Source organism: Mus caroli, unplaced genomic scaffold (assembly GCF_978045245.1).
Source record: "Mus caroli unplaced genomic scaffold, Mus_caroli_1 scaffold_9, whole genome shotgun sequence".
Classification (NCBI taxonomy): Eukaryota; Metazoa; Chordata; class Mammalia; order Rodentia; family Muridae; genus Mus; species Mus caroli.
In genome coordinates this window covers 69,232,179-69,249,224 of record NW_028227264.1, presented here as the reverse complement: position 1 = coordinate 69,249,224, position 17,046 = coordinate 69,232,179, and the positions used below count along the sequence as shown (strand labels likewise).

At 46.0% G+C, this 17,046-nt stretch overlaps 1 protein-coding gene across 5 annotated transcripts in view; it reads left to right on the top strand.

Annotated features, from left to right (window-relative positions):
• Bicc1 (BicC family RNA binding protein 1) overlaps nucleotides 1–17,046 on the top strand; it is a 225,194-nt gene that overhangs the window by 172,848 nt on the left and 35,300 nt on the right. For all 5 annotated transcript variants that reach the window (XM_021173984.3, XM_029482953.2, XM_029482954.2 and 2 more), the window contains 2 exons: nucleotides 14,499–14,578; nucleotides 16,873–17,031. In XM_021173984.3, coding sequence (XP_021029643.1) covers nucleotides 14,499–14,578; nucleotides 16,873–17,031 — 239 coding nt within the window. The remainder of the gene's footprint in view (nucleotides 1–14,498; nucleotides 14,579–16,872; nucleotides 17,032–17,046) is intronic.

Here is a 17,046-nt window from a genome sequence, read left to right as displayed (position 1 = left end):
ATGGTGAGGTGACTGAGCTGCTCTGCTGGAGCCTACAGAGAAAATATTGGTTTGGGAATCTAGTTGTTGTTGTTGTTGTTGGTTTGATTTTTTTTTTTAAACGTTGGACCATTGTCTTTATAGGTCTAGACAGAGTGACTATACTGCCCTGCTCAAGAGCTAAATCATCATCAAGAAAGCAAGACAGGTTCATAAGGAATTATCTAGCAAAATTGTTTCCAATCAGAGAGAACCTCGAGTCACTGGTTGGGGAGCTCGGAGCATTCTCCTTTGCATTTGAAGCTCCTTGGCAAGCTGTTGCTTGGCGATCCAGCCATTTCCTTCTGGTATCAGCTGGCCACACACTTCTGCTGTGGACTCAGAATTGGAGGAGAGTTGACAGGTGCTGTGTGTCAGCAGCCTGTTGCTAGTGCAACCCCCTCACCCACCTCCACCCCCACCCTCACCCCAACCTTTTCTATAAACATTTGTCAGACAGACTCAGAGGGCACAGAGTGGATGCTCAAGCAGGAAAATCAAAGCCACAGCAGTCTGAAGAGAAGGTAAAAGGTGCCACTAAGATCTGGCTTGCAGCCAGACATTGGGAACCGGGTTCAGGCTTGACGGAATGCCTCTAAGCTATAGGAGGATGGAGGGGGTCAGGTTTGCTGAACAAGGGGAAATAATTCTGAGCACACTGTGCGAGTGGCCAAAATCAAGACTCTCAAGGCTCTGGGTGATTTAGCTTATAGCGGCCACTGACTAAGAACGCAGTCAGCTTTCTGTCTCCTCCGCCCCCCCCTGCCCCCACCTTATGGTAAAGGGAGGAAGGATGGACTGAAAGATGGCCAGGGCTCACAGCAAGCCAAGATGACCACAGGGACTTTCTCATTTACCTGTGGTGGTCGGTGGCAGTTTTTCTTGTGATGTTGGATTTGATAGGCATCAGCCAACCTTGCAGTTGTTCTTTGACAACTTTTATTTATTATTTTCTTCTCGAACATAGTATTTTTATTAATTATCTGGGAATTTTGTACAAGGCACCCTGTGATGGTTTGATATGCTTGGCCCAGGGAGTGGCACTATTAGAAGGTGTAGCCCAGTTGGAGTAGGTGTGTCACTGTGGGCATGGGCTTTAAGACCTTTATCCTAGCTTTCTGGAAGTCAGTCTTCTGCTAACAGCCTTCAGATGAAGATGTAGAACTCTCAGTTCCTCCTGCACCAGGCCTGCCTGGATGCTGCCATGCTCCCGCCTTGATGATAATGGACTGAACATGTGAGTTTGTAAGCCAGCCCCCATTAAATGTTGTCCTCATAAGACTTGCCTTGGTCATGGTGTCTGTTCACAGCAATAAAACCCTAACTAAGACACACCCCAATCACACTAGCTTTGTATTCCTTCCAGATCTATCCTTCTACCCCCTACCCCTCAAATCCCCCCCCCCAAAAAAAAACAGAGAGAGAAAAAAATATATCTAACCCAGTGTGTTACCTATATACTCATTAGAGCATGGTCACACTCCCAGTGGGCAGGTCCTTAAAGAAAACTGAGTGGTTCCCCTGCTACTCAGCCCCACCCCACCCCATTCCTGCCAAGATCTTTTAAATCAAGGAATAATCGCTGCCTCTTGCATAAGATCCAGCAATCCCAGTCTAGGATGGCCCCTTTACATGAACCATGTTTCCCCTCTTGCTGGATCTTATGCCTGATAGCTTATTGGAAAAAGATCCCTAGCATGGAAAGGAATCAAAATTCTCTTGAGGTTGAAGAAGACAAAAATAAACGTGTGTGTCCTGCAATAAAGCAGGCTGAGAATAAAGGACAGAGCATGTGCAGACAGAGGACAGAGCATGTGCAGACAGTGCGCTGAAGAGAATCCGGTTTGAGCAAGCTTACAACCCAGTGTGAAGTCAGGAGACCACACGTGGCTTAGAAGTAGGTCCGTAAGCTCCATTACTTCAGACACCATGTCGGCTCCAGGGTGGACATCCCCACTCTCTCCTCCTGGAACAGAAGAGGCATTGGCCTGAGGTTTCATGTTCGTTTCCTAATCCTTGTCTGATAAAGACGTAAAATAGTGGGCTGAACTTGGAATACTGAAAGAAAGAAAGTGGAATCAGAAACCCAAGCGCATCGGGTGAACTGAGGAGGATCAAGTATTTCTAGACAGGCCAGTACAGTGATCAGTATGGCTCACATGGGTGCAGACTTGGCTTCCACTGGTCTAATAATCCTTGGATAGGGTCTCTCTGACCACCATGCATTTTCTCGACAAATTCCCCCTTCCTATGGAAAAGGAAGTTGAATCCCTCTCATGCTTTTCTACTATGAACAGTTGTCACCTTCTCTGTGACTCTGCTCCAGAGGCTGGGCCTGGTCTAGCTTGGGCGTTTGATGAACCCTTACAACGGACCCGAAAGAGTAGGCTTTTGTGTTCCATTCTAGGTCTGGAGACCTGCGTTTAGATTAATGAAAGTTAAAAATTAGATTTCATGCAAAAGAACTGATTTCTGCCAAGGCGGAGAAAGGATAAAAGTTGAAGAATTTCTACTCCGAGGAAGCATGCAAGGTTTTTAATAACAGGGTTTGCATTTCAACTTGACTCAGCTGCGGCTCCTCATGCAAATCTTTGGTCCTTGGTGTTTGCCCTTTTCTCCTGTGCCTCCAATGGTAACTGAAAGGGCACGCGTCCCATCTTTAAGTGCGATTATAGGCAAGTTTGCAAGCTACTCGGGGGAACCCATCAGCCTCCTCCGTATGAAACTGGCTGAATCAGTAGTTACACCCCTCTCCCTTGAGTAGATTTGAAGTTGGCTCGTAAAACAACATTTATTTATTTAATATGTGGGTGTCCACTGGAGGGCACATACCAGTCAGTGCCTTTAGAGGTTAAAGTTGGAGGAGGCCAGGAAACCATTAGAGATTTCAAAATGCTGTTGAATCCACACATAGTTCTCAGAGGTCTGATAACACATTGCCACACACTTATCAAGGAACCTCTGCCAGTGCCAGGATGTTTCTAGTAATAAGCAGATGAAGAAAATGCGCCTGTAGCAGGTTGGAGGTAGGGCAGAGACAGGCAGTAAGCTGTACTGGTGTTTCTGCTTTGCGGTGAGATCAAGTCCCGTGGACTGATTACATTGGAAAGAATCAGTCTTTGGGAAGGAGCATCTACTAAGATCTAAAGGATAAAATTATTTTTTTTATTTTAAACATAATATTTATTTATTGACTTTGTGTGGGTGGACAAATGCCATACACTTGGGCCATGGGGTGTGTTTGGAGGTCAGAGGACAACTTTCGGGACTCTTATTTTCTCCTCCTACCATGTTAGGTCCTAGAACTCAGGTCATCAGACCTGGTGGGAAGCATCTTTACCTTCAGAGCCATCTTGATGGCCCTGGGAATATAGCCTTTGTAGAGCATAGAATTCCCCTCCCAAATGTTTGTGGTTGAAAAGAGTCAAGGGCAAATAGAGAATGCCCTCCTCCCATACACTTGGAAGTCTTCCTTGAGGGAGGACAAGGACAGGGAAACAGTTCATCATATCAGACCCGGCAGAAAGTAGAGTGAGCTGTTGCTTAGCTCCACCAAAGCACTGCTTACAGATTGCAGGCAGAAGCAGCAAGCTAATGGATAGGGATGGATAATGATATGTGTTGGGAGACAGGAGGATTTTGTGAATTTGGGCAAGACCATCACAGGGGGAACCCATGCCAAGGGACTTCTCAGTGGAATGGTGGTCATGTGTGCATACCTGTAGCTTCAGGAGAGCAAACCAGAAACCCAAGAAGTTAGAGCAGAGCAAAAGCCAGAGCACCCCAGGACGGGCATTTAGAGCATCACCAAGTGCCACCACCAACCATGGGGACACCTCTACGAAGATGAATCTGATCTTTTCAGAGGCCATCACCGAGACTCCTCCATTAGTAAGGTACCATCCTTTCAGGCTCTTACTAACACACGTTCATAGAAGGCTCTCAGGCACAGAGACCAACAGTAATGTGCAACTTTTCCAACTTTCTTGGGTGGGATCGTGACGCGGGAGAACAAGAAAAAGATAGGAATCGTTTTCAAAGAAAGAGTATTATAGGCAACCTCTCCTCATCCTGCTCTTGCTTTCCAGGATTTCAGAAACTGTACTAAAGACAAAGAGATGTGGATGTGGATATTTGAAAGAGTCCCAGGGACAGTTCCTAGTGGGCACAAGCACAGGGCCTTCACCATTCGTCTTAACTCTGTTCAAATCTAGTTCTTGAGTGGTGATAACGCTGTCCCCAATACTCTTGTTCGGTTTCACTGGAGGACTTGGTTTCAGGGAATGAGTATGTTTGTAAGTTACCCAGAGCAACAGCACAGCAAATGCCGGACAAAAACATTGACAATGTACATGGCCAAAAGCCCCTTGCCAAGTTGTGCCCCTGAGAAAGCTGTCCAGCCCTCATCCTTAACATTTAAAGGTCTCTGTTCTTAAAGGGATCCTGGCAAGAGTGCCTGGAATATCAAAGGCTCTAAATTAAATGCATTTGCTTTTACATCATGAGCTTGTAATTGAAGTGAATGGCACCCTCTGAATTCTCATGTGGGAATATTTTAGTTTCTGATGGAAAATACACAGGAGATTGAAGTGTGAGATAAATTATACCCATGATTCTTACACTTAGAAGTAATCACTATTAATATGGCTTTTTTCTTCTCAATATGTGTATATCCTTAAAAAGAAATAATACTCTAAGTCTTTATTTATGTTTCCAAATTACTCCAGGCATTTTATAGCAATATGCAACTTCATGAAGAATGTAAGAGAGACTTTGCTGTCTGTAAAATTATTTAAAGCATATTTTTTTCTTGATTTTTTATCAATACAACGATTAAGGTTGAATTTTATTCATATTTATATAATTACCATCTTTCCACTGAATTATTTATTCATATCCTTCACTCATGTCCCCATGGGATCATTAGTGCCTTTTGAATTGACTTATCAAATTTCTGGGAATAGAGAAACTGACTGTCTTTCCTTTTAGAAGTGAGAGGAGGGCTTCTTTGTTCATTTTCTGAGACTTTTTGGGGAGAGGAGCTGTTGTTGTTGTTCACAGGAAAAGCAAAATTTTAAAGCCAGAGCTCACACACAGTTGCCATTACTTGCAATACGTAAACAGAGTATTATTTTTTGACAAGTGCTTGGTGCATCTTGATTTAAAGATATTTGTGATTCAAGAACTATTTCAAATTGCCCTCCATCCCTGAAGACACACATCTCCCAAGACTAAGGGGTTAAGGCCCGATTTCCCTTTGGTAGAGTGGGGGGACCACAAGGCACAGAGAAACAGGCAGGCCCAGGGGGAGGGATGTGAGACCATTTTCAGAATGTGCATCTTTGGGGTGGAGGGAAAAGAAAAAGGACCCTAGGCATTTTTCCAATGATAGTTTTCCTGAAAGCCCAGTTCCTTAATTTTAGACGTTTTAAATTTTCATGCATATTTTCAAGTTTCTTGAGATCATGCGAGGAAGCTTGAAACACAGGCTATAACATACAGTCATGGGACCTGTTCTGAGCTGTCCTTCATGATAACAAAGGGAACTGTCTCACTAGACAGCACAGAAGTGATGTACCTTCAAGGTCATGGCCAGTACCTGGCTGCTTGTCTCCTGTCATCCTTGATTGTGACTTAAATTCTTCTTTCCTCAGGTTTCTTCTTCCAGTCTCTCTCTCTCTTTCTCTCTCTCTTTCTCTCTCTCTCTCTCTCTCTCTCTCTCTCTCTCTCTCTCTCTCGTGTGTGTGTGGTGTCACATGTCTATTCACGGGACTTGCTGGCCTCCTGAGTGTGTCCCCTTTATTCTGTACCGACAGCCAGCAGTTGTGTGTCAGATGTTTTGTGAACAGCCCCAGATGTTGTTAAAAAGACACACTCCTCCTTGGCTGTGGATGACCACAGGCAGAACCCCGGGGCCTATCATGCACATGATGACCTGTATTCCTTGGAGAGAGTAAGCATTGGTCATTTCTGGCTCTTAGATCTGTCCTCATAACCTGCTGTAATCTCAGTAGTTTCCTGGGGAGGCTCTTTCCTGGCTTATGCATGTGTTCCCCCCCATTCATTGGGGGGCCTCTGAGGTCAGACTGGGATTCCGTTGCATTGCAGGTAGCCAGTATTTGATCTGGTCTCTCCCTGCCATACCCCTCCTGGGTCCTAGGTCATTGCAACACTTTTTAAAAGATCATGTTGCGTGTCTTGGGCACTGCCCCCTCCTCATTAAAGCGGCCTGTCTAACGTCCCCTGTGCAGTGACCTCATTGTGACCCCTGTGCAGACTCCCCTGTTTCCAGATTTCTTCCTGGCACTTGGCTTCCTCAACTCCCTCTTCCCAGAATCCTCTTCCTTATCTCTGGAATATAGAGGGCTGATGCCAAAAGCCGAGTCTAGTTACGTTTCTAACTTCCTTCTCTTCTGGCTCTGCAGCTCTGCACTTGTTAAACACCTGTCTCCCACCTGCAGGGCACCTCTGCGGTTTACAACAGAGGTTAGTTTGTGTCACCTTGAATAGATCGGTACAATAAAGCCCTTTCCCTCTGATTCTGTTCTCACGCTCCATGAGGACATCTGGTACTGATTATTCCTGCTGGTGCGCCCTGATTCTGCTTCGTATTTGGTGTGTGTTCTGTTGTTCTTTTCTGAGATTATTTCTAGGTTTCCCCCAAGTCTCTATAACTCTGCTTTGCATCAAACAGCTTTGGGAAGTCCCTCTAGACTCTAGGCAGAGAAGATGCATCTAAGCCCTCCTTCCCCTGTTCCCTTTCCCCCGAAGGCTGGAGGCTGGTGGAGGACATGATGATGGACTGATATCTTTATATTTCCAAATCTTAGTCACCATGTTGAGAAATTAGTGCTTCATCCACAAAAGGCCTGACCCTTGTGTCTCCCAAGGCTCATTGCTCCTTCTATCCAACTGAAGAAGGACCTATGGGCGCCATCTTGGTACATGGATGTACCTCTCACCCTTTCCTTTTTTTAAAAGCTAAAGCCTTCTCCAAGTTCCAGCGACAGGGATAGCTGTTTCTAAGCAGAGCTGAACAACTGAGTTAAAATGTCCCAAGGCCATTTCCTGATGCTTTCTCCTTTGACTTCCTGGTGTCAACTGAGTGTCACAAATTGTTCTTTCTCAGAGTTTGAGCATCATCCTTCCAAAGACCGCCTTGGTAGGACTGTGATGTTGGGCTTTGTTGGATTCCAACAGATGGGTACCCACCCAGTGTGTGATCATTATTCCTGTGCAAACTAGGGTTTTGAATTTACATATATCTGATTCTAGACAGCCTTTGCTCTCCTGTTGGCTATTGAGGTGGTAACATTTCTTTTCTGTTTTAAACCAAGGTAGGCAAGGAGGACTAGGCCTTACCCTGAACATCACGTTAAGACTCAGTTTATTGGGGTACCTGTTGGGAAAGGACCTTCCTTGACTGGCTCTAGGCTCTGTATTACTCTGTTCCTGTTCTATTCTAGAAATCATTTGTAGTCAGGGCTCATCGGCCAGCTCAGGTTTTCTATCTTTTTGATAAAAGTGAGATGTTGCTACCTCAGCCTATGTAAAGCTTTTATTGTAAAAAGCAAATGTCCTACCCGGTTATTTGTCAGCTTGATACAAGCTAGAGCGATCTGAGAGGAGAGGAACCTCAATTTGAGGAAAGGCCTCTATAAGATCAGCCTATAGAACATTTTCTTGAAAATGATTGACTTGGGAGGAGCCAGCACACTGTGGGCGGTACCATCCCTCGGTTGGGAGGAGCCAGTGCATGGTGGGCGGTGTCACCCTGGGCTGGGAGGAGCCAGCTCATTGTGGGCGGTACCACCTCTGGGCTGGGAGGAATCGGCTCTGTGTGGGCGGTGCCACCCCCCCCCCCCAGACTGGTGGTACTATATGCTATAAGAAAGCAGGCAGAGCAAACCATGAGGAACAAGCCTGTAAGCAGCACCCCTCCATGGCCTCGGCATCAGCTCCTGCCTCAGGTTCCTACCCCAACTTCCCTCAGTGATGAACTTAAACCTATACGCTAAAATAAACATCTCCAGTTGCTGTTGGTCGTGGCGATTTTATCACAGCAATAAAAACCCTAACTAAAGTTCAAGTCTATCTCTGAGGTGTCCAGAGAGAAACTTAATTGTTCCACAGTAAGTATGAGCAGCCGCTGGTCACCCTCAAGTTGAATTCACCTCTGCTGATCCCCAGAGTCGTTTGCCAACCTAAAGCAAATGCAATCAAATCTAGACCCGGGGGACGGACGGGGTCGTGTCAGTGATATCTCAGCTGTGACTCTGTTCAAGGAAAGTTTGAAGCCAAATCCTGTCAGCATATGAGATGCAATGCGTTTGTTTTGTGTCTTATGAAGCACGTTATTAGGGAAATACCAGCCGGGCGAGCTCTGTTTTCCATCTACTTTGATACTGAATCACACATTAGTGAATAAGGCAGAAGAGGAGGCCAAGCTGTGGCCTGGGAAGCCAGCTGCTGATCCACACCAGCTGTTGATCCACGCCAAGATCTCTGGGCTGCTCTCCCTCCCTCTGCTGGGGCAGAGGGCACCGTGCCAACACATTAGCATTAGGGTTCTTGGAAATGCCTTAGAGGTTAGATAAACTACATACAACAAGACAGCGCAAAAACTGCAAAATAAAGATATCGGGTTAGTTTAAGAACATTATATGGTTCAGAGGTGAAACGCCTGGGTGGCCCCTGCACAGGACCCTAGGCTTCTGCACCTGTCTGTCAGAGACTCCAAACCATACATAAGTCCAGCCCCAGGGGTGCAGTCCCTCCTCCATGCCAGGCACACATCACATATGTGTAATTAAAAATAATAAAGACAACTTTTAATAGGGGTCTTAGAAATATTGTAGTATTACTCTACAGTAAATTACAGAAATATTGTAGTATTTACTCTACAGTAAAGCAATGTGGATTTGTAAGGAAGCTAACCAGTCTGCCCCGGATCACCAAAGCTGACAGCGACTTAGTGGAGAGAGAGAGACAGAGAGACAGAGAGACAGAGAGACAGAGAGACAGAGAGACAGAGAGAGCTACGACTATGTGTGCTGAGGTTTGGTTTGTTGCTATGTATTATAAGGCTAGATTCTATATCCCAAGGTCTAATTTCCTCAAGAAGAAGAGATCCTCACACATGGAGCTGGAGAGATGGCTCAGCAGCTAAGAGCACTGACTGCTCTTCCAGAGGTCCTGAGTTCAAATCCTAGCAACCACATGGTGGCTCACAACCATCTGTAATGGTATCTGATGCCCTCTTCTGTTGTGTCTGAAGACAGTGACAGTGCATTCACATGTATATAATAAATAAATCTGAGAGAGAGAGAGAGATCCTCACACATATACCAGCTTTTGTTGTGTAAACCTTGCCCCCCAAGTTATCTGTGATTGGTTAACAGAAGAGAGGTAGGCAGGGCTTCCTTTCTTGGGCTTGGTGTCTGTCTTAGGGTTTTGCTGCTGTGAACAGACACCATGACCAAGGCAACTCTTATAAGGACAATGTTTTATTGGGGCTGGCTTACAGGTTCAGAGGTTCAGTCCATTATCATCATGGCAGGAGCATGGCAGCATCCAGGGAGGCATGGCGCAGGAGGAGCTGAGAGTTCTACATCTTCATCTTAAGGCTAGAAGACTGACTTCCAGGCAGCTAGGATGAGGGTCTTAAAGTCTACACCCACAGTGGCACTCCTACTTCAAGGCCACACCCACTCCAACAGTGCTACAACTTCTAATAGTGCCACTCTTTGGGCCAAGCATATGCACACCATCAGAGGGTCTAAGGCAGAGACCAGGAGGGGGGAAGAGAAGGAAGAAGGTGCCATGGGGTTGGTGGATCATGAGAGTATGGCCATGAAGCCTGGCCAGTTGGAGTAGGAGCGATCCAGGCAGAACATACCTCAGGGTTATTGACAGGGAAGTAGACAAAATAGCAGAGAGGGCTGATATCTGCCCAGATCTAGTGCTATTAAAATTTATTGTAAAGGTTTTGTGTCTTTTATTTGGTAACTAAATGATCAAATGTGGGGTAGAAACCCCCAAATAATATTTACCTCAACGTGCGGGGGGGGGGGGGAGGGGGGGCGGTAGCTGTTCATGTCACTGTGGATCAGAAGCGGGTAGAGTTTACAGAGGGAGTGAAGGGTAATATATTTTAGAGCTCTAAACCCCTGATCTACTTGTTGCACTTAAAGTTTTCACAGACTCCTAGACAGTTCCGCCAGCTGTGCAGCAAGCATTAAAACAGCAGCAGCAGCAGCAGCAGCAGCAGCAGCAGCAGCAGCAGCAGCAGCAGCAGCAGCAGCAACAAAAATCAGGAGTCAATAGGGACCTCGAATATTCAAGCATAGTGCCATATTTTCTGTATTTATTCTCCCCCTTTCTCTGTTCCCCCTTTCCTTCTCTCCCTCCCTCTCTCTCCTCTCCCTCTTTTCCTCCCTTTCCCTCCCTCACTCCCTCCCTCCCCCTCCTTTCCTCCCTCTCTTTCCTTCCCTCCCTCCCTCTCTCTCTTCCTCCTTTCCTCCCTCCTTCTCCCTCCCTCCATCTCCTTCCCTCCCTCCCTCCTTCTTTCCTTCCCTCCCTCCCATATTCTCTCTTCTCTCCCGCCCTACCTCCCTCTCCCCTTCTCTCTGCCTCTTCCTACCACTCTCACCTCTCCCTTCTTTCCCATTATTCCCCATTCCCCACTGACCTCCAGAGTCTCTCTGTGACTTTCCCACAGAGCTTGTTAGTGGCTACCCTTAGCTCCGCCTCCGTTTTTCCTGTCCAATCACAGACCTCCGCTGCACTAATGTACTTGGACAGGAAAAATCCTGCACCGCCAGACCATCTTCCTAAAAGCTCGACAAAGCTGAAGGTTAGATCCAGAAAGCATCTCGACTCGAAAATGTTTACCAAAAACGTGGTTTTGGAACCATCAAGGGTGTCTATGAACTCACAGATGGAAGCCAGGAGAACACTCCTGTGAAAGGTATCGAGCTCCACAGAGCAAGGCCCATTTTCCTTTGTTCCCTCTGTGGTGTACACATACCAGCACAGCTGTATTTCTCAATGAGAGTGGTTGCTATCCAGTCTCCTCTCTTCCATGGGAGGTGACACGCCTAAAAGACAGGAGCAGATGGGTGTGGTCTGAATCCGAAAACCAACACTCTCGCACACCTCTGATACTAGGATCAGACTAGCTGAAAGTTAGAATTTTGTTGGAAATGTCCAGTGCTCATGGTTACCTCGGAAATGAAGGAACCTGAGCCTAGAGTCTCCTTCATATAGACATTTTCAACAATAGAGTGCTGCTAGTCTGTTCAGTACCACTGTGGGTGTGGGTGACTTGCTTGGTTTATAACATCCCTAGTCTGTACCCATAGTGCCACTGAACAGACTTGCAGCTCTCTGTCTTTTGATGCTTTCTGGCTGATGCCTAATTCATTTTGTGCTTATCAGTGGGGTCAATACAACGACTCACTGTCAAGTGTTTCTAGGGTGAATTGGAATGCAACATTTATCCCCTGTGATTTTACACGATCTTAAACTGAAATCTTCACCAGGCACTGGCTCTCAGGCATGGCAAGAAATGAACTGAGGTTCTGTTCAAACTAGAAGCAGGCAGCATGCAGCATGCACGTGTCTTCTAAGTAAAGGCAAGAGAGGACCCAAAGGGTGGGGGGAGATAGCGAGCATGTCCCTAGCCATCTTAGCCCCCTTACCCGATGTGGTAGTGTTTGTTTTCCTTTGTTTCTATTATGCTTGGCTAATCAAAGAGCCACTTCCCAACAAGAGCTGAACCTGAGGGTTGGGGTTAGCGGTTTGAAGGCATTGTACAGTCCCAGCTTCATTGAATAATTCACTTTCTGACCACTAGGTGGTGCTCATTCACTTCTAAATTTGCTGATGATGTGGTTTTGGTTTTTGGTTTTTGTTTTTGTTGGTTTTTTTGTTTTGTTTTGTTTTTCCTTTTGCTTATTGTTCTGTTGTTGGAAAGAAGGTTGATAACCAAATTATCCTTAAACTAAGCATGCCTGCACCTCTACAGGTGCAGGTGTATAAGAATTTTAGTGTGTATAAGAATGTTAGTGTTTATCCAGCCTGGGAAGTAATGGGTTTACAAGTTAACATACCTTGCACATGGAGCGCGGGTGTGTGTGTGTGTGTGTGTGTGTGTGTGTGTGTGTGTAAATAATACTGATCTATATTCTTCAGAATCATTTGTCACTTCTGTGAAACCAGATAAAAACGGGTTCATAGACTGTGGTGGGTGGGCATCGGTGTGCCTTGCTTTTGGGTTCCCTAAACTTAGAGCCTATGAAAAACAGTTTTGGAAAGTTTCGAGCAATCTTAAAGTCATTGCAAATGTCGGAGACAGGGCTAAAAAGATAATGGGATAAGGAGAGCCTCAGTCAGGAGTAGCCGGGGGAACAGGGCAGAGAAGGGCAGGGTGCCAGTGAAGGGGTGATTAAGTGGGGGTTCAGCCCATATTCCACATTCCAAAGCTGCAGGGTGTGGTCAGCTGTGGTGTCAGAGGAGCTGGGTAGTCTTTCCTTCCTTCCCTGGGCTCCCCCCTGGATTGACTGGTTGCACCTCAAAATAGGTGATGTGTTCAGCACGGACTTGACCTTGACCTGTGGGGTATGCTGGCAGTGGAGACATCCCGAAGTATGTAGTCCAGATATAATCCCTACTCGGTGACTCTGGGTCCTTAAACTGGGTAATTAATTCCTGCTTTGGAAGAACAAAAGGCTCAATGGTTGTGGACGGTACCTGGATGTTTACGGATCTCTCTCCTGTACTGGACAGAAAGGACTCAGGGAATTCATAGACCATGATCATGACCTATTGAGGATCATATCCGTTCCTTGACTTTATCACTAATACAAATGGACAAAGGACTCTCCACTTACCCCAGGATGGTCTTCATCTGCACCAGGCTGGACAGTAAGGTGTCAGAACTCCCAGACTACTCAATTCTAGGAACCCAGTGAAAGAGAAATGGAAACACATCCTCGTGGTTCTGTGTCCTTGATTTCTCCCGCTTGGGGGGTCCAGATGCCTGCCACTGCACACCAGGCTGGAAGGATGAAGCAGAGTCCAGATCGCACAGGATCCCGGTCCCCCTGAAGCGAGTGCCTTGGGGGTGGGGAGAGAGTGAGAAGGCCTTCTCCGATGATGATCGGCAATGAAACAGCTCTCTGAGACGATCTTATCCTGGGTATATACCTTTATTCAGGATGGGCTTGTACACAGAAACCTTTGGGCTGAACCAACCAATGGTTATCTAGTTGTGAGGTGAGAATATCTGGGTGTGGGGGGAGGTCATTGGCTGAAGGCTAAGGCACTGAGAGGCCTCATTAGCATGGGGAGGCATCCCAGAAATCTCAGGTGCAGGATCACATGACATTCCTCAGATGGGATCCAGAGCCCTCAGAGGAGAAGACGCCCCAGCTGACGAAAGAGTCTGCCCTTTTGCAGGGAGCTCAGGGCTGTCTGTTAACAACAGACTCAGACCTTAACAGCAAGGCAACACACCTTGACCTGAAGACTTGTGCAGGACCCTCCCTTTGCTGGAAGAGTTCGGCTGTGTCTGGCCCTCGCTCCAGTTCCTCTTAGTGAGCCTGATGGGCCTCTCCCCTACTGTAGCCGGCTCTCCAACCCTTACATCTTACATCCCACACTCCTTCATACGGTAATTAGGTATAACATGTAAAAGGCTTTGTGAAATGTTGTGTAGCCTCCTTGTGCATCACTCAGGCCTGTGTGTGCTGGAATCGTCTTTACCAACACATTCCCCAGACCTTGGTGCAGTGAAGGCGATCAGTAATCCCTCTTGAGTGACTGGACACTTCCCCATTTACAATCATGGTCAATAAAGAAATCACGCTGTGTATTAGTCACTCAAAATGAACTCTGGGTAAATATGGAATATTCCCAAGTGGACTTTGTTGTTCTGTGAACATTGGCCCATGAGGATGTTTTCTGTAATACGTCATCACGGTTTAAATTGTGGACAGAGTTGGAAGACATTGCACTATAGGGCCAGGTCTGAGTCTTGTAAAATCTACTTTTCTAGGGCAAGTTACTATTGTTGCTTTCTGCATTGGTTTTCTCTGTTTAAAAAAAAAAGTTCACAAAGCAATAGCTTGGATTAAACAAATTATTATCTTTAGAATGCCGCCAAGAATATAACGGGAACTCAATTCACAAGTAGAATTCATAAATACCTTATTTTATTTCGCAGTGGTGTGATTTGCTTATTTTGCACAGGTTGAAGGTAAATTGCTCATCCAATTTTCAGAAGAGGGAAAAAAATACCACTGATAAATGCGGATGCTGGTTACTTTCCTATGCTTGTGATTATAGTGATCGCATACACACAGCGCAGTAACTACAGGGTTTATTGTGGAATGTTTCATATTGCGGAATCGGTCTCAAAGCGGGCAGTTGAGGGAGGTGTGACGTCTCATGTAAGCCTTCCTTCTGGTTCTTTCCAGATCCCCACATCAAGGTTTCTGGGAAGAAAGAAGATGTGAAGGAAGCCAAAGAAATGATCATGTCTGTCTTAGACACAAAAGTAAGTGAACACTCCAAGCTGGTACCCAAGAATCGTGTGGAGAAGGGAGGACCAGGGAAAAGAAATGGGCAAAGTTTGAAAGGTGCATGGGAGTCTGCTGGGGGAGGGGGATAGCGGAAGTGCTTAGTGTGAATGGTTTCTATCACAGCAAGTAATTATGTATATGCACGCGTTTACACATGCAAGTGCACGCACATACACACACAATATACCATCTTCAGAAAGACACATTGGCCCTTGTTAGTGCTACATAAGTAACAATGATGACAGACATGAGCACATTTGCTTTTCTGAGGTCATAGGAGCCCTGTGGCCCTGTGTGAGTATCTGTGTGTGCTCACCTGAGTGTGCTCACCCAAGTGTGCTCACCCAAGTGTGCTCACCTGAGTGAGCTCACCCGAGTGTGCTCACCTGTGTGTGCTCACACCTGTGTGTGCTCACCTGAGTGTGCTCACCCAAGTGTGCTCACCTGCATGTGCTCACCTGAGTGAGCTCACCTGTGTGTGCTCACCTGAGTGAGCTCACCTGTGTGTGCTCACCTGTGTGTGCTCACCTGTGTGTGCTCACCTGAGTGAGCTCACCTGTGTGTGCTCACCTGTGTGTGCTCACCTGTGTGTGCTCACACCTGTGTGTGCTCACCTGTGTGTGCTCACCTGTGTGTGCTCACCCGAGTGTGCTCACCTGTGTGTGCTCACCTGTGTGTGCTCACCCGAGTGTGCTCACCTGTGTGTGCTCACCTGTGTGTGCTCACCCGAGTGTGCTCACCCGAGTGTGCTCACCCGAGTGTGCTCACCTGTGTGTGCTCACCTGAGTGTGCTCACCCAAGTGGGCTCACCTGCATGTGCTCACCTGAGTGAGCTCACCTGTGTGTGCTCACACCTGTGTGTGCTCACTTGCGGGTGCTCATGCTTGGCCTGTGTGTGCTCACACCTGTGTGTGCTCACTTGCATGTGCTCATGCTTGGCCTGGAATGAACGGGATGCTTGATCCAGTACAAGTACATATACAGAAGAATAATGACAGAAGCTGAATGCGTGTAAGCCTACACTCATTTGTGATGCTGTTTCTTTAAGCACACCAGAAGTCCTGGCTATATGCCAGGTGCTTAATATTGTACAGATAATAATTTGATTTATCCTCAAAAGGAAATCATCACAGAGATGCTAGATAATTTGGCCAACATCTCAAAGCTGGTAACTGGGGAGGTGGTTCAAATCCAGGCTGTGGCTCCCGCTTTTTATTTTTCTTTACTACTTAATATTTTATTGAAATATTTCTGATCTTGCCCTCTGGCCTTTTGTTTTTCTGGATTTATTTTTGTTCCTTTTTTTAATGTTTGAGAATTATTTACCTTGTAATTTTAAAGTAGTTTAGTTTTTTTTCCTCCCTAAAAAGGGGGATACTTTCTTGTATTTCAAGGATTAAAGTGAAAGAAGTTAAGCTTCAAAATAAAAATATTTTGGGGCACAAGTCAAAAACTGACGATTTCAGAAGGTTTTTAAATTTCTGATAGTTTTATATCTTGAGTCTTCCTGTTCAGGAATGCCATTAACAGCCTTGAACATCCCAAAAGTTTTACATCTGTCCTCGTAGCATTGGGTTAAACTCCTCAGAATTCAATGTTCAGATGCCAATTTGACTGCCACCTTTTTATTCCCCACCACTTGGGATTTTACACTTTCTTTAAGGTAACTGAGCCTCTGATTGGGGTTTGTTTATCCGTGCCTTCGTCTGCCAGGGTGGAAGTTCTTACAAGTTCTCCACTTCTCTTCCCATCAGCTGGAATAACGGGTGGCTGCGTAAGATTGGGCAGGTAGCCACGTAAGCGCTCCTGTGTGTAGGACTTCAGACAGCATGTGTTGTTGGCATGTATGATCTCAGTGGGGGCTTTACTTATAGTCCTGATTCCTCCTCCTCATAGATCCTCTGCCCAACATGGCATCTTTAGTCATGTGATCACACTTTCATCTGTCTTCAGGTATTTGAACCATTTCATGAATAATGCCTTTAAAAGAAAAGAAAAACCTGAATAATTTATCTACTATTGCAACTGACTGTACTCTTCTGCCAAAGTATTACAGTTAAAAAAAATTGTCACCACCTTCTGAAAAATTTATCATAAAATGAGATTTCGTCTTAATGAAGAAACGGATAGAAATTTGCTAGGTTGAGACAATCCTTTTGAGAAATCTGTAGTTTCCCATGGAGTGGTGGTCCGTTTCTGTTAATGCTGACGAAATGTAAGAGTGTTTGGTGGTGTTAACACATCGGGACATAACCCTGCTTCCGTGCAGAGCAACCGCGTCACATTGAAGATGGATGTCTCACACACGGAGCACTCCCATGTCATCGGCAAGGGTGGTAACAACATTAAAAAGGTCATGGAAGACACGGGCTGCCACATCCACTTCCCAGACTCCAACAGGAACAACCAGGCAGAGAAGAGTAACCAGGTGATTGGTCCCTTA